A 27,431-nucleotide genomic window follows, 5' to 3' on the forward strand; every position below is an offset into this window, starting at 1 on the left:
TTGGGCAAAGGACCATCTACACTGGGCAAAGGATTCACCGTTTGTGCTTGGCGTAGGGCTTTACTTTCACTTTCAGAATCACCGTCACTTTCTGATGGCAGATATTCCCCTTCAGAATCAGGGTCCGCGAATAGAAGTCCCAACACTTCATTGCGGGTAAGCTTTATTGATGCCATTAGATAATAATAATAATCTAATGCAAATACTCGTTGACGTTGACAATATTGCTCTGATAAAAGGGCTCACTCTCACACTAGCTCCGCTTTTGTTCGCACTGATTAAATGCGCTCTAGCTCGAAGATTTTGTATAGAAGCATGACGTTTTTTTGAGTAAGAGATGAAGTATGACATGTCTGCTATCTAATGGAGGGGAGGTCGAACGAAATTTGACACCCTTTTTGACAAAATCGGCCGTTTTATTCAGTGCCGCATCTTGTCGAGTAAACTCGACCGTGGCGCCTAGAGGGTTTAAAAAAAAATAAATATATATATATATATATACCTGGCTCCAGAGGGTGAATAAAGGCCTCCTCTGGCGAATTGATGCAAACTGGTTAGAAAAGTATCCATATTTAAAACTTTATAAACCATAAATCTCTAGCTTCCACTCACTGTCGTATTCGCGTTCAGTCTGGCAGATGATGAGCAGATGATGACCTGCAGTTACAAAAGCATAATGTTTTGTTTCAAACATAAAATGGTGTTTTATGATATTGATATATAATATTGATATTTGAAATTATTCAAAACATGAAATATGCTTGAAATGTAAAATTACAGTCATCAGTAGGGGTCAGCAAATCACTGTTAATGAGTGTGTCATTGAGATTCAACTGATTCATTCAAATAACTGATTGATTCAGGCATTTGAATGTTTTAATGAGGGGAGTCACTGAATCACATGGTGTCATTCAGAAACACCAATCCTGTGTGTTCGACAACGCAAAACAGTGCTGCTTGGAACTATTTTCTTGGTTAAAATTCAGCAAAACAGGCAATATTGTGTCTAAAATGTAAGTAACTAAGTAACTTATACTAAATTAATTAAACTTGTATAAAATCAATGTTACCTTTCTTATCATGCTGATGATATCTGGAGGAAAAAAAAGTCAGTCTTAGTGTGATATAGATCATCTATATTAAGTTATATAAATATAAAAGGCATACAGAGACATTGTGCCCACTTATCTTTGAATTTTCTGATGCCAGATCACACATCGTTTAACAAAAAAACAAACAAACAAAAAAACTTTATAAGCGTAGATGATATATATTGCAGACCCCCCATCCTCAACTTAAGTGGAAAGTGAAAATCAACCGTGGTTGTGTGAGCACTTATTTGAACATGCGCAAATGCACAGTGTATAATTTGCAAGCGCCATACCACTGATTCATCAAACCTGTTTTCTTGCAGTCTGTGTTCCAACATTATTTTGTAGTAAGTAATGAATATGCTATGGGGAAATGTATCGGAGTAAAAGTATAAATTTTGAATAGGATATATAGTGGAGTAAAAGTTAAAGTTGACAGAAATATACAGATATACAGAAAATATACAAACTTAAGTACTGTAACGAAAGTGTTATTACACGGTAAAAATAAATAATAAATAAATAATAATAATAATAATAATGTATAGCCTGAATGCACTGTAAGTCTCTTTGGGTAAAAGCGTCTGCCAAATGCATAAATGTAAATATCCAAAATCTGTTTGCAATTTAGCATCTTCAAAATATTGGCATCATGTATACAAAGTTTGGTGTGAATTGCATGATTGCCCTAAAAGAAGTATGCAATAATACTGAGCCTGATTTAAAAAAAAAAAAAAAAAAAAAATTCGAACCAAAATAGCTCACTTCCTGTTGATAATAGCTAATGGCTGTAAATTAGAAAGTTGTCCAGCTGAAAACAATATATGTACTGAGTTTAGTGACTGTAGCAAAAACTTCTGCCCATTTCTGTGGTTTTGTCAATATATAATGACCGATAACTATGATATGTGTGTGTCGAGTTTCTTGAAATTCTAAGCATATTAAGTGCCTCAAAATCACTGGAAAAGAATATTAAAGGTTGGCATGTTGCCGTGACAACAGTATTTAAAATATAAAGAATCCCATTGCAGTTTTACATCTGCCATGCTTTTGATGTTATTCCTATGAAGTTTGAAGAAAATTGAGTAAAAAATCATAAGCTGACTTCAAAGCATTTTGAAAATGACACACTTCCTACTGCCAGTTGGTGGCGCTATAACTTTGACTCACAATAGTCACTATAAAACGGTGTGCCACGGGTCCCTTTTTATAAGCATATTGTCACGACACGCACACAAACGGTAGATCCAAAAGCAGTGTTTATTGGGAGAAACCAAATATCATAATCCAGCCAGGCAATGGTCAAAATCCAGGTAATCAGTCCAAAACAAGAAACACGAACAAAGCAAGGAAACACAAAACCAGGGTGACATTAAACAAGGACTCCGTGACACAGACAGAAACAAACCAGGTATATATAGACAGGTGATTACAATACTAACGGGGAATTGGCTGAGTGCAATGATTAATGACCAGGGACAGCTGAGTGCAATGAGCAGTGATGAAACAGACAAGACTATGGGAAATGCAGTTCTGAAGTGGGGTGACGATAATGGGAAGTGAGACCTCTAGTGGACACCCAGGGATACACAGACCAGACACTGTGACATTACCCCCCCTCTAAGGAGCAGCTTCCAGATGCTCCCCAGAACACAACAACCAAAACAACGAGACCAGGAGGGAGGTGGACTGGTGGAGGCAGAGCAGGGGGAGGGATGGCGGGCCAGGCCCGTGTAGGGGAACTGGGACCGGCAGCGATGGCTCCCCTGGCAGCCAAGGTGGCTCGGTCAGATCAGGGGGCCATGGTGGACTCGAAAGTTCAGGGGACCACGAGGGGCCAGGCAGTTCAGGTGGCCATGGTGGACCCGAAAGTTCAGGGGACCACGAGGGGCCAGGCAGTTCAGGTGGCCACGGTGGATCAGTCCATTCTCGTTGTGCAGACGGCCAGGGGAGGAATTCGCCATTTGAGTGGCCCCGAACGGAACCTGCCATTCGGGGAGCCAGTGAGGAGCAGACTGTGGCGATGACCAGGTCACGGCATTGGACACCGCCTCGGGAACGGCCTTGGACAAGGGCACCGCCTCGGGAACGGCCTTGGACACGGGTATCGCCTCGGGAACGACCTCGGGTTCGGGCACCGCATCGGGAACAACGTCGGGCACCGCCTCGACCTTCGGAACAGCCTCGGGCACGACCTCGGGCTCGGGCACCGCCTCGGGAGCGGCCTCAGGAACGGCATGGGACAAGGACACCGCCTCGGGAACGGCCCTGGACACGGGCATCGCCTCGGCCTCCGCATCGGGCACCGCCTCGGCCTCCGGAACCGCCTCGACCTCCGGAACGGCATCGGGCACCGCCTCGGCCTCCGGAACCGCATTGGCCTCCGGAACCATCTCGGGCACCGCCTCGACCTCCGGAACGGCATCTGGCACCGCCTCGGGCCTCGGAACGGCATCGGGCACCGCCTCGACCTCCGGAACGGCATCGGGCACCGCCTCGGCATCGGGAACAACATCGGTCACCGCCTCGGCATCGGGAACAGCCTCGGGCACCGCCTCGGCATCGGGCACAGCCTCGGCATCGGGCACGGCATCGGTCACTGCCTCGGCATCGGGCACAGCCTCGGCATCGGGCACCGCCTCGACCTCCGGAACGGCATCGGGCACCGCCTCGACCTCCGGAACGGCATCGGGCACCGCCTCGACCTCCGGAACGGCATCGGGCACTGCCTCGACCTCCGGAACGGCATCGGGCACCGGCTCGGCATCGGGAACAGCCTCGGGCACCGCCTCGGCATCGGGAACAGCCTCGGGCACCGCCTCGGCATCGGGCACAGCCTCGGGCACCGCCTCGACCTGCGGAACAGCATCGGTCACTGCAACGGCATCGGGCACAGCCTCGGCATCGGGAACAACATCGGGCACCGCCTCGGCATCGGGAACAACATCGGGCACCGCCTTGGCATCGGGAACCACATCGGGCACCGCCTCGACCTCCGGAACAGCCTCGGGCACCGTCTCGGCATCGGGAACAGCCTCGGGCACCGCCTCGGCATCGGGCACAGCCTCGGGCACCACCTCGACCTGCGGAACAGCATCGGGAACCGCATCGGGCACCGCCTCGGCATCGGGCACCGCCTCGACCTCCGGAACGGCATCGGGCACCGCCTCGGCATCGGGAACAACATCGGCCACCGCTTCGGCATCAGGCACCGCCTCGGGAACCTTGGGCACGTCCACCTGGACGACAGCGGCCTGCTCGGGATCGTCCTCCTGGACGGCAGCGGCCTGCTCGGGAACGTCCTCCTGGACGGCAGCGGCCTGCTCGGGAACGTCCTCCTGGACGGCAGCGGCCTGCTCGGGAACGTCCTCCTGGACGGCAGCGGCCTGCTCGGGAACGTCCTCCGGGCTTTGAGGAACAGCTGACGCCTGTCTCCTCCTCCTGCGACCTCAATGATGGCGTGCCGGTGGCTCCTTGACGGAAGACTCAGGCGTTGAGTCAGCCATCTTGTCTGCCAACACAGGTGTAGATTCGGCCATCTTGTGCAGTGGTGCTGGGCTGGCGGCCCTCTCGTGCTGTGGTGCTGGGCTGGCGGCCATCTTGTGCTGTGGCGCTGGGCTGGTGGCCATCTTGTCTGGAGACTCAGGCAGGTGTGGTTGCTGCATCCCACTGAGCACGATGGCGCAAGTAATGGGTAAACCCCCAAAAGTCCAGGATCTCCAACCCCTTCATCTCCCATTGAGGCAAAGGGTCATCCAGGCAATCATTAAACAAGGCCTTCAGTGCTGCATCGTTATAACCTAACCCGACTGCCAAGGTCCAAAACAATTGCGCCAGGCCACCCACCTCACTCCCCCTTTGACGAAGGGTGGTTAAGTTTAGGAATCTCCCCCTCCGTTCCTCCATGGTGGCTGGGGAACAGATTTGAAATCCCACACCGCTGGATCTAGGCATGACGACGGAGTCCTTCAGTGTTTATTGGGAGAAACCAAATATCATAATCCAGCCAGGCAATGGTCAAAATCCAGGTAATCAGTCCAAAACAAGAAACACAAACAAAGCAAGGAAACACAAAACCAGGGTGACATTAAACAAGGACTCCGTAACAAAGACAGAAACAAACCAGGTATTTATAGACAGGTGATTACAATACTAACGGGGAATTGGCTGAGTGCAATGATTAATGACCAGGGACAGCTGAGTGCAATGAGCAGTGATGAAACAGACAAGGCTATGGGAAATGTAGTTCTGAAGTGGGGTGACGATAATGGGAAGTGAGACCTCTAGTGGACACCCAGGGATACACAGACCAGACACTGTGACAGGGTCCCCCCTTGACCTCCCCCATGCGAATCTCTGCCTGGCTCTTATTCAGTAGTTTTTGAGCATGTTAACCCTTTGAGCGGTACAGTCCCACATGTGGGATTTTTATTTCTGTGCTCCTGAGATTACAGTCCCACGTATGGGATTTAGAATTTCGGTGACGTCACATAACAGCCTAATTCAAACTGCTTTCGTGCTTTTTTTTTAAACTACATAATGTTTTGTTTTAGATTTCAGACATAAATACACATAAGCACTAGTAAAACAAAACATTTAGAGTTTGTAAAATACACACTGATTTCTATGGAAGTAGCAATAACAATCCATTCAAATATAATTTGCAGACGTATTTTATTTATATTAGATACACATAGTTTTAGTAAATATAAAGTTTACTCTATTCTTCTCCCAGTTCACCAGCCACTTACTTGCATGTACTTTGTGAGAAATTGATGAATTCACGTGGTATAAATCCGACTGACAGGACTCTCTGAACTGCAGCGCAAACAAACATTGCGGTGCTCATCTCAGGTTATAGATCACAATCAAGCTCATTTATGATGTTTTTTAAATGACACAACACACTCACTTACACGTCCTTTATTTGTGAATTGGAATATCAGATAGTTGATGACATGGTGATCAAATGTATAAATATTTTGAATAAAAAAGGAAAAACTAAATAAAAAAATCCATCTGTCATACTGTGTTTTGTTTTACTGGCTGCGGTGTGTCATGTGACAAGCATGACGTGTCACCATGGAAACATAAGGAGAAACGTTCTAATATAACAATTGCCTAAAAACTCATTCTGGGGGGACAGGTAGAATATTTTAAACTCACCAGTGAAAAGATTAAGGGCCCTGAAAGCTAAAAAAAGATCCACATAAAAAAATATAATAATAATAATAATAATAATAATAATAATAATAATAATAATAATAATAATAAATATTATTAATAATAATCCCCTAGGCCTTGGGCCCTAATAATAATAATAATAATAATCCTTAGGAAAACAATAGGGTCCTATGCCCTTAGTGGCTTGAACCCTAAAAAATAATAACCCTTAGGGGAACTATAGGGCCCTGCTAAATGGAACAGTTCCAATAGGGTCCTTGCACTGTGGTGCTCAGGCCCCAATAATAAATGGAGCAATTCCAAGAGGTTCCTTTTACCGCTGTCCTCGGGCCCTAATTATAATAATAAATGGAGCAATTCCAAGAGAATCCCCCGTACCGCAGTGCTCTGGCCCTAGTAAGAGATTCATTGAGTGGTGTAGACAGCACACGTGATAGACTATTCTGGCTGTTTTAAAGGGAACATTATTTGTTCCCTTGGTTTAGCTTTTTGTATATAATTTAATTATTATTCTTGTTTCATTTGCATCTGATAATCAGTTAATTAATTTAATTATTTTAATACATTGCAGGTGGATTTCTCAATGAAGATGAAGTGAGAATTCTTCATTTTGAAGACAGTGGAATTGCATTTGAGAAATGCAAGTTAACTAGATTCCATGCCAAACTTCTGGACCACACCTTTTCCCCTAAAGGTGTTCTTTTGAGGAGTGGCTTCTCTGTGAATTATCATTGTGAAACACTTATCTATCAAACTTTAAAATCACACCTCACACTTCATGTGTACTTGATTCCAAGTGATAAAAAAATGATAGAGGTTTGTAATATTGAAATTAATAGTAAAACTATAAATAACAAGTTTCTGCTTTTTGCTTTACTTTTATATATACTATATAATGTGTAAAAATTCCTTTATGAAGGCTGTTCAAGAAAATGAGGCTGATAGCAAGGCTATCACAAAGCCAGGACCGGAATCCTCGCTTCAGATGAAGACTTGGTTTTCACTGAGGACACTGGAGAAAATGAGGAAACCTGACTCTAATTCTGAAGTCATACCCGAGGTGCTTTATTGATTGTAATGACAAAATATTATAGTTTATAGGCGTGTTTGTGGCCTATTTCTCTCATCAGTGTTTCTCAATCTGTTGTAAACTGTGTATTTCCCAGTAGTCAAGTCAATCGCTGTGCAATTTCGAAGGTGTATCTTCCAGTTCCATACCAGTTTATCGGCTGCATATGTCATTGAGGCTGCCTTATTTCAGAGAAAAAAAAGAAGAAGCTATATTTGAATGTAGGATGAAACATCTCAAGCAATAACAATTTTATAATTGTTTACTTTTTTTTAAATGATAGAGCCTTGATGATGAGTCGGAAAAAAACTGCCAACTAAAAAGGGCACAACCTTCAAAATGAGACAGCTAATTTCATATACATGGTCCCCACAGGTCCCTAAAAAAACACTTAAATACCCGGTTTCACAAACAAGGCTTAAGCCTAGTCCACAGAAAAAATAAATAAATAAATGCTTAAGCTGTCTTAAAGGGATAGTCCACCTAAAAATGAAAATTAGCCCATGATACTTACCCTCAGGGCATCTTAGGGCATTTGACATTCCTCTTTCAGATGAATCCAATCGGATTGTCCTGGCTCTTCCAAGCTATACAATGGCATTGAATGGTGCTGTTTTTGAAGCCAGAAAAAAAAAAAAAAAGTACTCCACACGGCTCCGGGGTGTTAATAAAGTCCTTCTGGAAAAAAAAATGATGCATTAGTGTGAGAAATTTGTAAAAAATGTATAAATTGTAATCTCCATCTTCCGGTCAATCAAGCAGGTGCATTGACGACAAGGCTTTCAGTCGTATGACGTAAGCGTAGCGGAAGGTGCATCATAAGCTCCAGGGAGAAGAGTGTAGTCTCGCGAGAGCCAAGTGTTGCTCACAGCACAGAGAAACCACATGAACTACATCTGTAGTGTGTGCCGCGGCTGCAGCCTCCTCCATCTTGCTGAGTTCCTAGTCGGTATACTCTGGTTCAAACAAATATGGCTCCAAAAACTCATTCTCCCCTTACCTTATATCGAAATTCTCTGACATTTTTGATTTCTCCTCTGTGCTTCTGTGTTTGTCACTCTCTCCCCAGAGCTTAAACTGCACCTTCCGCTATGCTTACATCATATGATTGAGAACCTTGTCGTTAACATGCCTGCTTGAGCGACTGGAAGCTGGAGATTACAGTTTATAAATGTTTAAAAATCAATATTATTGTTCTACACAAACAAATCATTTCACTTCAGAAGGCCTTTATTAACACCCTGGAGCCATGTGGGTTAGATTTATGATGGATGAATGCATTTTTATTTTTGGCTACAAAAACAGGGGCTTCATTCACTGCAATTATACAGCTTGGAAGAGCCAGGACATTTTTTAAAAATAAAACTTTGACTGTGTTCATCTGAAAGAGGAATGTCAGATATGCCTAGGATTAAACTACTAGGAGTAAACCAGGGATCTCCAACCCTGCTCCTGGAGAGCTACCATCCTGCAGACTTCAGTTCCAACCCGGCTCTAACACACCTGTCTGTAATTATCAAGTAGCCCTGAAACACCTTGATTAGCTAGTTCAGGTGTGTTTGATTGGGGGGTTGGAGCTGAAATCTTCAGGACAGTAGCTCTCCAGGAGCAGGGTTGGAGACCCCTGACATTTTTTAAAAATAAAACTTTGACTGTGTTCATCTGAAAGAGGAATGTCAGATATGCCTAGGTTTAGTGTAATAGGATATATAGCAATATGCACACTAGTATTTTTTTTTTTTTTTTTTTTAGGTGAATATAATAATAATAATAATAATAATAATAATAATAATAATAATAATAATTTTCCTATCAAATTTAAGGTAAAAAAAGATATATAGCAATATGCAACAAATAATTAATAATAATAATAATAATAATAATAATAATAATAATAATGGAAGAATACTCCTTTCACAGGGCTGTGCAGTTTAAATCCAAATAGGGATGTGTGGCATAGAATAAACAAAGAGCTCAATACACTTTATTAATCACATAAAACATCTTGTCAACATGACATAGTGGGTATCAGTGTTCCCATAGTGTCATTTACTTCTGACACAATGTGAGTTCCCTTGAAAGGGGACCATCTAAGACAGGGGGTCTCCAAAAAAAAAATCTTATTTACACACGCACAACCTGTCTGCAATTATCAAGTACCCCTTAGCACTTTGATTGGCTGGTTCTGGTGTGTTTGTTTGGGGTTGGTGCTGAAATCTACAGGACAGTAGCTCTCCAGGAGCAGGGTTGGAGATCCCTTATCTAGAGTTAAAAATCCCTGAAAAGGAAATGAGATGCTGTGTTTCAATTTACAATGCTATGAGAACACCTCTGCAAGACTGCATCTGAATACCTTTTCTAGGCATGGTGTAGGGCTGTTTTTTATTTTATTCATACAGAGTCAGACCTTTCAGCTAAAGACAGGATCAGCTAGTCCAGGCTGTCACTGTAAAACAGTTTCAGAGACTGTTGGGACTCATGACAGCTGCATCCGACATGATAACAAAGGGAAGCGAAGACTCTTCACTTCATGGTGCAGAAAATGGCAGTACAAGAATGTCTTAAGTTTTTTTTTTTTTCTCTCTGCTGGGCTATCCCTCTCCATGATAAGGTTTATGTGATGGCCATAGCTACTTTGGGTGATGGATCTTTAGGGAGACGCCCTCTGGTTCAGCTGCTGGTATGCTGTAGTTCACCAGGCAGGGTTCCTAAATGTCGTGCCTCACAAGACCACGGTGCTAAATAAATACAGACATACAACAATGAAGTAAAACAGTACAAACCTATACACAACTAACCTACTGACATATTTGGACTATAAATATACTATATATAAAAGTTTACCTATATATAAACTAAAAAAATACAAGCTATACAAATGCTTAACATAAATACTGTACCTATACAGAACTAACCTACCATAGTAGCTTTGAAGGTAAATATGGCATGGCAAAAATGGCATTCAGTACAATCTAGGATGAACATTCTGAAAGACAGCTATGGCCATTCTAGTAGTTATAGAATTCTGGTAGTTCTAGTGTCAGATACTGTGGTTCTGAGGAATAAGGAGGAGTTAGGAAGACATTGTATGACATATGGAATGCCTGTGCAAAAAGTATAGACAACTGAATAGTAGTAAAAAAAAAAAAAAAAAACTATACACATAGTCCTTAAGAGACAGCACCTTCATAGGCAATTGTTATAAGCACAAAGGAAAATAACGGGAGCTGCAAAACCTAGTGCTACAAATACCTTTGGACTCTTGCAACAGAGCAGCCTGCCCAAACCTTAACTAAATGTACACCCTGGTCAAATAAGTACTTTTAGCCACTGCATGTGATGGGACGAGGGGAAAAGTGGACTCAAATGCAAAGGATTAGATTCAAACAGAGGTTTATTCTCAACGGTGAACAAAAATAAAGCTGTAACCAAACAGTGAGCAAGTCTCTGGAGTAATCAAGCTTCGGTTGGCAGAGGGATGCAGACAAAACAGGCTGATTACTTCCCAAGACCCAGCACTCGCACAGGACCAGCATCCTGAGAGTAGTTGGAAACCAGGAAGGCACCCTGACCCGTGACAGGACCCCTCCCCTCAGGGACAACACCTGGTGTCCCCGGAGGACTCACAATGGAACTGGTCAATGACAGCGTGATCCAGAATTTTACGAGCCGGAACCCAGCATCTCTCCTCCGGACCATAACCCTATATTCTTAAATAGGGGGGTTAACTTGTCACACCAACACTGGACTGAGCACTTTAGAAATGATAAATGGTCCAACGAATTTGGGTTCCAGGTTATGTGAGGTAAGCCTAAAGTGAAGGTCCTGAGAAGACAACCAGACCTTCTGACTACACACGTAGTGGTAAAGTGGGTGCTTAGTACGGTGATGGTCTGCCGATGCTTTGTTCCTCTCGCCAGTCTGGGTGAGGGCTTCTCTGGTGATCCTCCAAATATGGAGGCACCTCTGAATGAATGTATGCACGGATGGAACAACAGTGCTGGATTCTTGGGAAGGGAATAATGGTGGCTGGTAGCCTAAACAGCACTGGAAAGGAGACAAACCCGTAGACGAGACCGTGAGGGAGTTATGTGCATACTCTTCCATGGTTAATCTGGAACTCCAAGATGATGGTTCGGCAGATGCCACACAGCACAGAATCCTCTCCAAATCCTGGTTAGCACACTGAGTCTACCCATTAGTCTGCGGGTGATAACCAGAGGATAAACTCCCTGTTGCTCCCAGCTGTTGCCAGAATTCTGTCCAAAACCTAGACACAAACTGGGGACCCCTGTCAGAAACCACATTCACCTGAAGGTCATGAATAAAGAAAATGTGATCCAAGACAACAGTCGATGTCTTCCTTGCTGAGTCCATCACTATGTGTGACCAGGGACTGACAGTGGCTGGAGTAGTTCTGCTGGGGATCGATTGGAGCACTTACCCTCAGCACAAACCGGACAGGCTGACACGAACTGACAAGTGTCCTGCACCATGGATGGCCACCAAAACCACTGATGATCAACATGCAGGTGTGAGTCACTCCTGGGTGACAAGCTAGTTTGGACAAGTGGCCCCTCTGTAGGACGTTAGTTTGGACTGACTCGGGTACAAACAACAGACCCTCTGGGCACCCCGTGGGAATAGCAGTGTCTCATAATGCTGCGTGGACCTTGGATTCCACCCTGGAGGTGACTGACAAAACCATCCGTTCAGGAGGTAGAATGGGCACAGGGAGGGTGGGACTAGCCTCAGCTTCAAAGAGCCGCGACAGCGTATCGGGTTAACCATTCTTGGACCCCGGGCGGTAAGGGATGGTAAACTTAAACCGCCCGAAAAACAATGCCCTGCGAGCCTGCCGAGAGAATTTAGTCTCTAAGCGGTGCGGATGGTTAGTCCAAACAATAAAAGCAACCCCTGTGCCCTCTTACCAATGATTTAACTTCTTATTCTCAGTGTCGTAATTACATTTCGAGGGGGTTTAAACGATGAGAAAAGAGAGCAAAAAAGGGGATTCTCTCATCCGAGGGTTATCTTTGGGACAAAATAGCCCCAACCTCCACCTCTGATGCATCCACCTCCACAATGAACTGACAAGACATGTCGGGTGTCATTAAAATGGGAGCTGAAACGAAGGAGCACTTAAGATTTTCAAACACAGTCTGAGCTGGCAATGACCAACCATAATGCTTCCTAGTGGAGGTGAGATCAGTCAGAGAAAGGGCAACTTGACTAAAGTTCCAAATTAACTGCCTGTTAAAAATTGACAAACCCCAGAAATCGCTGGACCGTTCTACGACTATCTGGGGTGGGCCAATTAGGAACTGCTTTTACTTTGGCAGGATCCATTCGGATACCCTCTGGAGAGAGGATAAATCCTAGGAACGGGACCAACCGTACGTGAAACTCGCACTTCTCCAACTTGGCGTATAAACGATTTTCAAGTAGCTGCTGAAGCACTCGCCTGACATGCTGGACATTCTGGGGGAAAATCAGGATATTCTCGAGGTAAACAAATACAAACTGGTCAACCATGTCTCTGAGCACATCATTGACGAGTGCCTGGAAGACTGCTGGGGAGTTAGAAAGCCCAAACGGCATGTCCACATACTCAAAGTGCCTCGTGGGGGTGTTAAAGGCGATCGTCCATCGTCGTGCCCCTCCCTAATCCGAACTAAGTTATACGTTTTTTTTTTTTGTGATCAACATTTTTATTTAGATTTAATTCACTTTCAGATACAAATCACAGTTCACGGTTCAAAAGAACTATGTACAAACAGATGCCATGAAGCTGTCAACTTGTACAGAGAAAGAAGAGGAAAAAATAAAAGTCAGAAAAAAGCATAGTAGGCTATAAAGCAATATCTCAGCAACATTTGTCCAACTCCGAATAGTGTTGTCCTTTACGCCGTTGAGCCTGGCAGTGGTACCTTCCAGCAAGACAATGTCTCTGAAGTATAATAGCCAAGTGAAAGTTATGGAAGTGGATGGTTCTATCCATAATTTCAAAATAGTATTTTTGGCAGCAGTGCTTGCAGCTGATAAAGTCATTTTCTGATGAACATTCAACTGGAGACTGGAATCATCTAACAACAGAAGAAGTTGTGGATCTCGAGATACATCTAAATGCATGAGATCTGAAAGAACGGAACATACAGTTTTCCAAAAAGGAACCACCACCGGGCATTTCCCAAAACATGTGCAAGTAAGAGCCTACTGTAGATTTATTACATAAATGACAATAAGGATCAGATCTAACCTTCATCTTGTATAGTACACTGGGAGGTAAACTGATAAGTTTTGTGGATGTCCAGCTTCATAAAGATGGTTGCCCCCTGCAAGAGCTTGAAGGCAGATGACATCAGCGGCAAAGGATATAACGATTCTTCACCATGATGTCATTCAACCCTGATAGTCTATGCAGGGGCGCAGCGAACCATCCTTCTTCTTCACAAAGAAGAACACCGCCCCAGCTGGAGAGGAAGAGGTTTAAATGATGCCTGCTAACTGAGAATCATGAATATACCTCTCCATGGCCTCCCTCTCAGGTCTGGACAGAGAGTAAAGGCGCCCCTTGGGTGGAGAAGTGCCAGGCATAAGGTCTATTGCACAGTCGTACGAAAGGTGCGGAGGCAGAGATGAAGCTTGGGACTTACTGAAAAGTCTTACTTACTTACTTTCCCTGCAGTAGAGACATAGTTGGTTATCCAGGTGATAATGTCGCTCTCTCTTACAGTCAACCATGTTCTCCCGACCTGCATCAGCTAATCCTTGAGGAAAATGAGATGTTGGGGAGGCGTGTCACTCGCTGCTACTGACGTGGCTCTAGTGACTGGCTCAGGGGTAAACACACTCCTCCAATGGGGATAAATGGAGGGAAATCCAATTATCCACTCAGATATCGAGGTTGATGAGCCTATCCAGGCTCGAGACTATCATCCTTAATACGCTCGCCCAGACTGTGTTTATTATTAATATTGTCTTTCCAGCCACAGGATGCAGCGAGCGTACGAAACTCGGTCGAGTAACTGGATATTGACTGTTCTCACTGCCATAGCAGCGACAAGGCTCGTGCCACCACTGTAACTTGAGCTGAGCGATCAAACACCTTGCGTAGTTCAAAAATGGAGTAGTAGTTCAGCTAGTTATCCCAACGACTACTTTGGACTGTTCTGTGGGGAAAACATGAAGGCTGCAACGAGAAAATCAGAGAGTACTACGACAAGAAGGAATGACATGTGTTAGGCTCACCCGTGTAAGGGAAAGAAGGACTGAGTGTGAAGGTTCAGCGCAGCGGACACTAGTTCCATCGGGAGGAGGGGTTACCACCTGAGCTGCAGGAGGGCAGGTGTGCAGCTGATCAAGCCATTCTGCCAGCTGGTTAAGCTGGAGAGAGATCTCGGTTAAAGCGTGGTGAGAAGCTGTGATTTCCTCTTGTTGCTGACCCAGAAGTGCTCCCTGCTGCATAAGGGCTCAGCGCACCTCATCCTCCTCTGTTGTGTCCATGATAACTTGTGAGTAGATTCTGTGATGTGAGGAGGGGAACAGAGAACTCAAATAGAGAGGATTAGATGCAAATTATTCTCAACAGTGAACAAAAATAAAGCTGTATCCCAAATAATGAGCAAGTCTCTGGAGTAATCCAGATTCGGTCGGCAGAGGGTTGCGGACCAAACAGGCTGATTACTTCCCAAGACCCAGCAACCTGAGAGTAGAGCGAGGCACAGTGCGGCAGTCCTTCGCTCTACGCATCCTGGGGTACAGGTAAATACAGAGATCAGAGCAAAGCAGAGCAAAGAACATCAAATGCATCAAACACAAAACTATCTATTCACAACAAGGACTAGACAGAAGAGAAATATAAAGGAAAGGGTAATAAGCAACAGGTGGAGTAGAAGCAACTCATGATCTGCGCAGTCCCACCGCCAGATCAGCGCTGATTGCACTGGTCACAAGAGACAAGACAACATAGACAGCAGAGGGAGCCAGGAAGGCACCCTGACCAATGACACTACAAAAGGGTAAACTTATTACTACAGTTCACAATATATGAATGACTTTAAGAACAGTCACTCTCTTTAATCTGGTCAATAAAAAAATAAAGCACAATGACAATCAATATAAACTCATATGAACAAAACATACGTTAAACAAAAATAACAAACATCACAAACACCAACAGTGGTACCACCGTGGTGATTTAAAATGGTATGACCGTTAATGGTATGACACATTCCATTGCGCACTACCAGAACATAGCAAGAAAAAAACTGCCTTGAAAGGTAATTAAAACAGTGCAACAGTTAAATTCTAAATAATTATGATACTGCATTACCAGTATTGACTCATTGTCATTATTATACGTCAGCGAATAATAAATGATGAAAACAGTGAAAGAAATAACACTTACATAATGAATAAATGGCTTATTGAATTGTAAATGTCCATAATAGAGTACAATTCCCACTTATATTATGACAGAGTCGTTGACCTAGTATAATGAAATGTCATAAGTAAACCACAAGCTTAAACAGTATGCTAGAGAAGATAATACAAACATATAGACAATCAGCGGTGTACTGTAATGTTGCTCCAGTGATGACGTCATTCTGAAGGTTCATCATTACATAATCACAGAGAACTAACCAGCTAACATAACATTAACATGGAACACTGAACAGACGAAGAATGTCTCTATGTAACGACTGTAAGCATGACTCCCTGAGAGGGAATGAGGGGCTGTGTCAGAATTCTTTGGGAAAGCCTCTGCATGATTGTGTCCTGAAGCATGTGTGAAATCAGTCTAGTGTAATGGCAAGATGTCACAGGTGGAGTGTTATAGAGACCAGGAAGCTTAAAGTGGATCCAAAACAAACATTGTCAGCGTCTGATAGGTTAGGTTGAAGCAAGCCATTCAGATGGATGCAGGAAGTATGGCAGGGTGAGGCATCATGTTGTTCCCTCTCAGGGAACCATGGTTAGAGTCCTAACCCAGAGACATTCCCCTTCAAGGAATGCATACTCAGACATGCTGACAAATTTGTGTCTAGTGTGAAATAATGGCAAGCACAGCTAAGACAGAAGCACCTGAGAGTCTGAAAGTGCTACCCAAATATAAATTGCTTTAGAAGCCGTCATACTTCTCCTAGTCCAGATCCCTAAATGGGAGAGGACAGAAAGCCTGCCGCCCTGTAGGCCATAGCATATTAGTAGGCACCTTTGGAGTGTAAACCAGCCTCAGGGAAATAAAAGCTTTTACCATGCCTGGTGCAAATTCTAAAAACAAAGGTGCAACCGACAAGACTTAAAGGGTTAGTTCACCAAAAAAATTACAATTCTGTCATTAATTACTCAACCTCATGTCGTTTCATACCCATGCGACCTTCGTTCATCTTTGGAACACAAATTAAGATCTCACTGCTTATGACTGAGTAACTTTTGTACTTTTTACTTTTCCTCCTTTAAAAATTATTAATCTATATTTAATTTATACAGTGAATACTATGCAGTGTTACTTTACCTTTGATTATTATTTTAAACATATTTGAATAACCTGAAAATTTGCATCTTTGTTCTATTGTATGTATAATTGTATGTCATTGTTACGATTACTGATCTCCCCCCAAGTATGTGTTTTTCTTTATTATTATTATTATTATTATTATTATTTTACATGTAGGCCTATATATCTGTTGCGTATGTCCCAAATGGGGTACAGGATGTGCAAATTTCAGACAAATGTTCATGTTATATGTTTCAGTTGCATTTGTGAGTTACAAAAATGTATCTGGTTTGGGTAAAATAGGTACATAATATCATAATATCAATATTGATCAATATACTCATGAAACAAATTATATTGTAATTGTACCTTCTAAACATTTTTCTTCTCGCCATTAGAAGATACAACTCAAATACAAGCCCATAAAACCAAATTTCTTTGAAGTATTCATTGATGCTCCAAAAGAGGACTTCTACCTTCAGCTGATGGCGCAACAACACAAAGAAGTTGTATGGGATGTCAAAATACGTCAAGGTAGATCATGTAGACATTTTGTTATGGGTTTCATTCTGTTATGGGCCAAGCACATTTTCAAGTAAAAAGTCAGTCTCATACACTCACCATTTCTGAAGACCCCTTTAAAACAAAATTCCTATGCTTGTATTAAAAGTTTTTTTTTTTCTGCTTATTACAAGTGATAGTAAGATGTTTGGTTACACTTTATTTTAAAGGTATCATATGATGATGTTAAAAAGAACATTATTTTTTGTATTTGGTGTAATGAAATGTGTTCATGCAGTTTAGGGTTCAAAACACACACACACACACAAATAAACCTTTAAGGTGTCCTTGTTACAGTGTAATTATACATATAATTACTGATTAATATTAATTAACTATATGTACTTATTATATGGTTAGGGTTAGGATTCAGGTTTGGCTTAGGGTTACTTGCATGTAATTATGCATAATTAATTAAGTTGGCTTGAGATATGGAATCAACAATATATTTGTATATCTATATTTGTATCTGTTTTTGTTTATATCTATCTGTGACTATACGTGGTCTTGCACTTCGTAGATGCTGTTCCTGTAATACCGCCCGCGCGTACCGCCGCCGCAGGGCCGCGGCGTTAACTGCAAATCAGTCGCGAAATAACCGCCAGGTGGCGCAAAGGGACAGATTGCGAAATGAATGTAATTGTAAAATGAAAGGAAGACGTTAAACAACAATAACATTATAATATACATTATAACATCCTTAAAAGCCATTAAAAAAAATAGGATAGTCTTAGGCTACAGTCTACTCATCAAAAATTTAAAGAAAGGCCTTTACACAAAGGCTCTTATGCATGCTATTGTTTTTAAACAGTCATTATATATATATTTTTCATTTCGGTTCATTCTTGGTTAAAAAAAAAAATAATAATAATAATCTTCAGGTTCCATTTGCAGAGCAAAATGAGAACGGTCCAGCATTTACAAATAATTCTTATTAACTCTGTTATAATTCTTGACTTTTCAAACTGCTAACACTTTGCATTTTTGAATTATGCCTTTACTGTGTGACCAATAATTGTGAATTGTGACTTTGATCGCGCTGGTGCCTCACGCGCACAGATTCATTGGAAACAGCAGTCGTTCACCGAGCCATGCGGCTCGAGCAGCGGGCAGCTTTGGCATATTTTTGCTAATTATGATTTTTTTTCCCGTCGATACTGAAACACGTGTGAAATCCAAAGCCTATTTTACCTAATGAATAAGAGTTTAGCTTCAAATGGGCAACATGTTTGGATTTGTCCCCGAATGAGAGAGATAAGCCCAACCTTACATTATGTATCGCTTTAAATTATTTTAATTATTATTTTTGTTGTTGTTTATAAGCCTATATTATTATATAGCCTGCTGCAATTATATTTATCCATTAGAATTATATATTTGTAAATCTTGTTCTGTTCTGATAATTTTTTTACATTTGAAAGGATTTGTTGTAAAGTGAAGGGAACTAAAAAATGTCCTGTTGGTACATTAGCCTATAGCATTATTAGGCCTCCCGTTATTATTTCTGAATGTAATAAAATGCAACTCTCACAAATGTAATTTATTTTTTAGCGTTTTCGTGTATGTTTTTATCCAGCTTATTTTTTTCATTGCATCTAAAAATGACTTTGTGCATCACATTCACTTCGTGAACAAAAACAAATATAACTTCAGATCCGCCTCTCGCGTTGCTCAGCTGTGGACGATTTCAAAATGTTTGATATAAAGGTTGCTGTCACATTTTATACAGGAATTGTTCATTAAAAAATAAAAAAAAAAAAATAAAAAATTATATTGTTAGTTTTATGCTAACATGCAATCAAGTCTTCGGATACTATATAAGATACAAGTTCATTTAGGCTATTTAACATGCACTGTGACATTTTACCGTTTTAACTTATAAACTCCTTAAGATTTTAAAGTCAGCTTAATAGTATTAAAATTCAAGTTGAATCTAGTATAAAAAAGGTTTTAATTGCTTAAATTATTTCTATGAATTAATAAGTTAGCATGACTTTTTCATCATAGCATTTTTTACGAGGTGTATTTGTTTTCTGAAACCAAGCATCCTTTTTTTTTCTTTTTTAAATCTATGAATCGCTCGCATATCTCCTACAACCTACAAATAAGGGCTACTAGAGATTCTTTCTTTAATTATTTATTTATAATGTTTATTCTTGAAGAAAATAGGTATTTATTCTTTAATAAAATAAGGGACGATCCAAATATTTGTAATGTACAATAATATAGGCATATATCTGCCTGCAGTTAAAAAAGATATATTTGTTTTGATTCATCCATTTATGTAGGCTACAATTAGCCTATTCTAAAAATAAAAATAAAAAAAAAAAAACAAATAATGTCATAAAAAATGCCATCGGTCTGAATAAATTTTACCATTATAGAATTGGGGTAGTAATTTAGGAGGTGAAAATATAGTGAAATTACAAATGGCATGGGATTTCAAAGCATGACAACTGAAGGTCTATGAACGTTTCTATGATGCATTTTTTAAACAATGGCACTTAAAGTTTTCAACTGAAATATTACTATTTCAACCATATAGCCTGTGAATAAATAAATAAAATGCATACTTTTCAGTGAAAGAACACTGAGAGTGTAGGTTGCTTCTGGTGTTTGGATTTGTACTTCAATATAATGAGCTCCAAGTTTAAGAATAGCCTACACTAGGTTTTTTTTTTTTTTTTTTTTTTTTTTTTTTTTTTTTTTACTCTCTATTTTAACAGCATTAACTTACAATGAAATACGTCTTCCTTCAGGCAGACTGAATGTTTTCCTGTCTTGCTAAATGTTGGGTCAGTTTGCGCGAGTCCCGCGCGCTGTGAATCGGGAGCAGCTGACGGAGGATTCCGCTTGGTCTTAAAGCCTTCCGCAAACGCCTACGTTCACAAATAACAATGATTTTGGCAAAAATAATGATAAATTCTCAATTGATAACATGTTATTATTTTGGTCTAGTGAAAATAATAATATGGGCTGCGGGAAAATAATGAATAAAAAGAGTAGGGCTGCTGTGAGTGCAGGCATGTTTCAACCCAGTTAACATGAGAACACAGCGTTCCTCACAGCCAAAAAACAGACCGAGTTCAGTTCAGCTGGAGGGGGCTGGGGTAGTTCTGTATAACTTGTGGGGGTCGAGATAAAGGTGTGAATCTCTTGCTCTTTCATATGGACAGTCTTATGAGGGTTTCAAACTTGCAGAACAGGTTTTAGGACAACTATAAGAAAGGTTTGATCCACTTCAAATGTTGACTATATAGCGCAATAAAGTTTATTAGTTATTCTAACTTAATTTCAGAGGAAGTTGCCTTAACTTAAAAAAAAAAAAAAAAAAAAAAAAAACTGTTGCATTAGGGCTGGGCGATAGGCCTATGGCCTAAAAAAAATCCCAATTTACAATTTAAATCGATTTTTTTTGCCTCCCTACTTAAAATCAATATTCAAATGACAAAGAAATTGTTCAAAACAAGTGTTAATATAACAATATATTATTTTTTTAATACTAGCCCATCATGCATCTAACCATCCACTCGGCGTTAAGAGCTAGCTCCGCAGTGAGTCAGTGTCATGGATGGAGGACAGACCAAGTGTAGGCCTAAATCAATTTTCTAGTCTATATTTTCATCTCGTTATGCCGCTGGTTTAGGTTATGTATTTATTTTTATTTCTTATATCAATTATTTGTAAATATAGCAGACACTGTCTAACCGTGTCTACACTGGACGGCCTTGTTCATATAGGGCGAAACATCTCTCACTCGGCAGCAGAGTATGTGAGAGTGGAGCGGCAACAATTTCCCTCCGCTCCTAGCATTTAATAATCACTAAGCTCCGCGTTCATTGATACCCAGAAACACTGCTCCGCCTTCACTCCGTGGCTAAAGTTGAAATGTTATGTTCATAATAGCTTATAAAAATAAATAAATAAATAAATAAATAAATAAATAAAATTACAGGACAGTTTCAAAGGGGATTAGGCTATTGTGTGCAAACTTTTTGTCCTACCAAACGCCAAACTAATAAAATTGTCAGCATTAAAAGGTATAATTGCTGCTTTCTGCTGTGCAAATTTTGTTTGTAATGAAAATAACTGTTTACATTTTCGTCAGTTATTTTATCTACAGATCGATGCATTTGTTACAGATTTCTGCTCATTCAAAATCAGATACAGATGAAGTAGCCTACTGTAAGATTACATTTGTTTGAATGCATTATTGCGACAGCGATTACGTGTGAATGTGCTGTTTCTGTTTAAATCATGCTTTAACCCGAAAATAATCAGTAAAAGGAAGACAAATTCCTTGAGAACTAGCCTGTAACGCTCGACTATTGCCGTCATTATAATCTTCTGATCGGAGAGATTATGTGTATCAAGCTATAGCTAAATATGTTTATCATGTGAATTCTTGCTAAATGTGCAGTTATATTACGGGCTGTTGGCATGAATTGTATTCCTGATGGAGCAGTGCTGGAGCGAGTGAAAACCACGACGCTCCGACTTTTAAAAAATCCGCTCCTTGCTCCAGTCAGATTCACTCCGCTCCGCTCATACTCTGCTCGGCAGCGTGTCTCAAACGCGCGGGGGAGGGTTGAGCCCAATCATTCTCAAAACATTATAAAATATTTATTTTATTTCAACTTTCGTTTTTTGTGTTTCAGAGGAAAAATCAGTGTTAAGGCATCTCTCCATTACAGACCGTTCTGAAAGAGGAATTTATGCAAACGCGTATAAAATTCTTTAAAAATTTTAACAGAGATGTCTAGAGGGTATTTAATAGGTCTGCTTCCCACGTAAGATTTTTCTAGTTAGGTTACTAGTCGTTCATTTGTCATTATTCAACTAATCGCAAGTTTATATTAAATTTACAACTATAATCCAGCCTTAATATATTCCGTGCTCAAGAACATGCATTAAGTTTGTCACAAAGCACAGGCAGAAGTAGCCTAATGATTATGAAAAAGGAGACATTTTAATTATTTATTAATAAACAAATGTTTTCTTGTCGGCTGCAAGATGAAATTCACAGTGCTGACTCTCTCCACATGGACCCGCCTTTAAAGAGAAATACAACCTTCACAGATTACATAATGCTTTCGTTTTGAATTGATTCTTTAAAAGACATTTCAAGCTTTCTGTAGATATATTTCTCATGTATGTGAGACACCCAGATTTTCAGTTATTTCATTATTAGGGAAAAAAATCACGTGATCGAGAGGGCACCTCCCTGTCCTGCATGCGCATTAATTATTTTTGCACAAACACTTGAATATGAATAATAATTCACATTTTGCATATGCATTACAAAGTAAATAATTTTTTACATGTAATTATCCAAAATAAAACCAAACAAGATTTGTAATGAAGATAAAATATGTAGACAAATAAGAATAAATGCTGCACGTGCACTCAGCATCATGCAGAGCAAATCTTGCACTGATATTTTACGGAATATTATATATTTTATATTATGCATTTAAATGCGGCTGCAATTTATTTATTTATTTTATTTATTTATTTTTACTTTACTTAAATTATATGAAAGCAAGCAAAGAAGACTCCATTTAAAATCACTGAAGTTGTCAATTAATGAAGCTCTTTTTTTTTTACATCGTGTGCACTTTGTTGATAAGTGAGGACGTTTTATTAATCAGTCCATTCTTTAGAGTTGCAATGATTTAGTTAAATCGTGCAGGTTTAATTTATTAGTTTCTTGTTTTAATTAGGCCTAAATAATGGGAGCGAAATTATACAGTGCCTTACGTTTTACTAAAATAAAGAAAATAATTTATAAAACAGCAAGCCTAGCTCACAATAGGCTACCACTTTTAATGCTCCGATGCAAAGTAAACTACATTTTCTTTTTAATAATATAACACATAATTCATATTATATAAATAATACTGCACACTATTTAAATGTGTCTAATCTAAAATATGGTGTAGAGAAAATATAAGCACAGGCTCATAGACTTCACATTTATCCTGCTTGAATTCGTTCTAAGAAACGCACATATCTTCATAAGGACTAAACTTTCATCTGTGAATATTAAATATTTTTTTCTTTCATTTTCCCCAACTGCAGTCAAATATAACACTTCGGTGAGGCAAAGCTGACGTCTATTTGCGAAAATGTGCTTTGATGCGCTTGTTTGAAAACTTGTGATTAAAGCGCCACTCAGCGGTCAAAATCTGCAAATGCACTTTGCAGACGCTGCGGCGGTACGAGCGGCGGTAGAAACGACGTTTTGGATGTCCACCTACTGTTTGAAACGACGTTTTGGATGTGTAACTACAACCCAGCAACCAGCCTAAGTAACCTAGCAACCTCAAAGAAATACCTTAGCAACTAACCCGAGTACCAGAGCAACCACATAGCAGGACCCTAGCAACTACCCCGAGTACCCTAGCAACCACATAGCAGCACCCTAGAAACCTCCCCGGATGCCCTAGCAACCGACTTGGGAACCACCCCTAGTACACTAGCAACTCCAGAGCAACACACTAGCAGCTATACCAAGTAACTGCATAGCAACCCCTGGTGCCCACCTTAGCAACCGCCCTAGCAACCTCCCAGGTACCCTAGCAACTGTATAGCAACACCCTAGCAACCACACTGAGTATGCTAGTAACTGCATATCAGCACCCTATCTATTATTTAATCAAACTTCAGACTTCTTCAACTGAACACCTTCAAACTACAAGCTTTTAAGCTACTTCAAATAGGCTTTCTCAAGCCAACTTCAAAGTTGTTCACATATTATAATGTCTGGTTGTTATTATAATAGTAAGTACATGTGTAAAAAAAACACCTTAAAATAAAGTGTTACCGGATGTTCATCTTCACTATAGTAATATTAATATTAATATATTAGTATTTATAAATCATTGATTTGACTGCACTGACACTACTGAATAAGAACAAAACTTGAACTGAATTGATCTTGATGATGGTATTATGTCTTTTGAGCATTTGTTGCATTATCAAATAAATTTACAGTTACTGAATCAAACTGAATCAACACCGAACTGACTTGAGCTGAATAATGAAAATAATTATCTTATGTGGAGCTGCTTATCACTGAATCAAATTTGTGAATCGGATAAATTATGAAATTTTCACAACTGAATATTGCATGATTGATATTCAGCATGAGAAATAATTCTGGGTCACTGATTTATTTTTAGTCACTGACATCCCCTGGTGGTTGGAAATAACAATATGGCTGCTCAGTAACTTCATCTCCTGCTGGTCACCCATACAAGTGCATTATTGCTTGTCTTACTGGCAGCAGATATGATTTTAATGCTTTTTTATGCAGTTTATACTATTTAAATAATGTAAATCTCTCCCCTCCTCCTCTTCAGCTGATTACAGTCAGAATGTTTCTTCAGTGGGTATGTGGCAAATTCTTTCTTGTGTTTTAGTAGTGTTTCATGTAAATGTTCAGTAAACATTATTATGTCAACAATAACTAAATCAGTTTGCTCCTGTTGCAGATGTACGCAGAGAATCTTACAGCTCAAATGGTAAGCAATAGAAAATGCAATTTCAATTATTTATCATTTTAATTTGTAATTTGTATTAATTTATATGTAAGTTTAAATCCAACAGAGTCTAAATAATCCATTTCAGCTTCACATTGGTCCTACCAGCAACAGCACAAACAAAACCATAATTTACATTTTGAATTAATTATATACAGTAAACAGAGTGGCAAGCAGTAAATTGTTCTTATTATGATCAATGAAGCTGTCCACTGCATGTTGATAGACTTAGTTTTCCTCTTAGCTGATTTAACTGATCAACTGGTATGCTCTTATTTTCATTCAAATGTATCTAGGTTAATTGTTTAAATTAATACTGTGAAATGGACAAAGTGTTTTATGTCTATAGATTTTATTTTAGGCAGGTCGTTGTGTTGATTTGAGAAGACTATCTGATCAAACATATGATCAACTCACTGTCTGCTGCTGGCCGATTGGTAGCAGGAGTGCCTTGCCGACATGATAAATATATCTATATATTGCTTTAGATTACTATTTTACAAAACAAATAATTCAAATCAAAAACAAAAACTCTTTCATTATGTAATCCATAAAGATGCATTTCTCTCTAATGGTTAAAACAAATAATTCAAATCAAAAACAAAAACTCTTTCATTATGTAATCCATAAAGATGCATTCCTCTCTAAATATTAACAAATAATTAAAATATATCCCCTCACTATTTATTTATTTTTTTTTTGTTTGTTTGTTTTTATTTATTTATGCCAAAATTGTGTTCGCATTCAGAATCTACAATTGCCTATGACAGCATTTTATTGCAACGTTGAAAAAATAACTAAATAAGATCATAATATTTTGAGAAAGAAGTCAAAATTATGATAATAAAAACCATGTTATAATCAAGTATCAAAAGCTTAAAAAGCTTTTTTTTAAATATTATTATTTATTTATTTTTTTTATTCTGAGCAAAAACCGCCGTTAAATCAGTTGTTCATGTTTTTGAACAGATTTTTTTGAAAATAAACATTTGTTTTGTCATTACAGCTGTTGGTAACAAAACTGTGCATGAGATCCTCCTAGAGCATCTTGAATATCTGACCTCGGACGAATTAAAATTATTTAAATGGCATTTGACTGAAGGTGTGGAAACTTTCAAAAAAATTCCCAAATGTAAACTGGAAAAAGCAGAAAGATGCAATACTGTGACGTGCATGATTGATCAATATGAAGTGGATGGTGCTGCTAAACTCACTGTGATGATTTTGAAAAAAAATGCAAAAGAACAATTATGCCAAACAACTACAAGAGGAACTTGATAGGAACTTGAAAGGTAAAGATGAATCCAAATACACAAGCTTTGTGCCACCCCTTTAAAAATACAGACTGCTTTTTGACTGTTGTCTGTGTATATATTACCAACTCACCACTTCTTTGTTTTCAGGCACAGACTGAACAGCAACCATGATGACCAAGAGTGGATATAACTTATATATAATTTTGTATATATGTATCAGCTAAAAGATCGTTTTAAGATTAGCAATCATTCTTTCTTTCATAAGCGTCTTTAGAGGAACACTGTACACATTATCTCCTCATAGATCTTAACATTTGTTCTCTTTCAGCTAACATCATACATTAATAAGTTCCTGTTGTAAATAGTCATAATAAGTTTTCAGACATAAAGACACTTTTTTTAACTATAGTAATTATGTATGAGTTAGGGAAACACACCTTGGAAAATACAAAAAAAAAAAAAAAAAAAAAAAAAAAAACAGCATAAAAACGCTTGTATATTTTACAGCTCATACCTATACAACCACTTCATGAATTATACACTTCTCTAGGCTTGAACCAAAATAATAATCAACATATTACCCAGCCATATGAATGCTTTATGAAACATTGATGCATCACAAACATAACAATATGACTTTCTGTAAAGCTGCTTTGATGTGTGTGAAAATTAAAAAAGAAAAAAAAGAAAAGACAAGCCACCATTGTTTGTGTTTCTTGTATAAGGATTACTTTCCAAAAGATATCTTTGTGATGACATGCTGCAATTAAAAAAAAAAAGTTAAAGCGTATCTACAAACCCGATTCCAAAAAAAGTTGGGACACTGTACAAATTGTGAGTAAAAAAAAGAATGGGATAATTTACAAATCTCATAAACTTATATTTTATTCACAATAGAATATAGATAACATATCAAATGTTGAAAGTGAGACATTTTTGAAATGTCATGCCAAATATGGGCTCATTTTGGATTTCATGAGAGCGACACATTCCAAAAAAGTTGGGACAGGAAGCAATAAGAGGCCGGTAAAGTTAAATGTACATATAAGGAACAGCTGGAGGACCAATTTGCAACTTATTAGGTCAATTGGCAACATGATTGAGTGGTGGATAAGCCTCTCAGAGTGGTAGTGTCTCTCAGAAGTCAAGATGGGCAGAGGATCACCAATTCCCCCAATGCTGTGGTGGAAAAATAGTGAAGCAATATCAGAAAGGAGTTTCTCA

At 39.6% G+C, this 27,431-nt stretch overlaps 1 protein-coding gene across 1 annotated transcript; it reads left to right on the forward strand.

Annotated features, from left to right (window-relative positions):
* Window positions 1–6,852: 6,852 nt before the first annotated feature.
* On the forward strand, window positions 6,853–26,319 carry LOC122142987. Its single transcript, XM_042753931.1, has 6 exons — window positions 6,853–7,091; window positions 7,195–7,335; window positions 17,245–17,380; window positions 24,772–24,801; window positions 24,904–24,933; window positions 25,958–26,319. Exons 1-6 carry the CDS (start codon window positions 7,083–7,085, stop codon window positions 26,227–26,229), a joined length of 618 nt encoding a protein of 205 aa, XP_042609865.1. The 5' UTR covers window positions 6,853–7,082; the 3' UTR covers window positions 26,230–26,319.
* The last annotated feature ends 1,112 nt before the right edge of the window (window positions 26,320–27,431 follow it).

The sequence above is a fragment of the Cyprinus carpio genome, unplaced genomic scaffold, assembly GCF_018340385.1.
Source record: "Cyprinus carpio isolate SPL01 unplaced genomic scaffold, ASM1834038v1 S000000512, whole genome shotgun sequence".
NCBI lineage: Eukaryota > Metazoa > Chordata > Actinopteri > Cypriniformes > Cyprinidae > Cyprinus > Cyprinus carpio.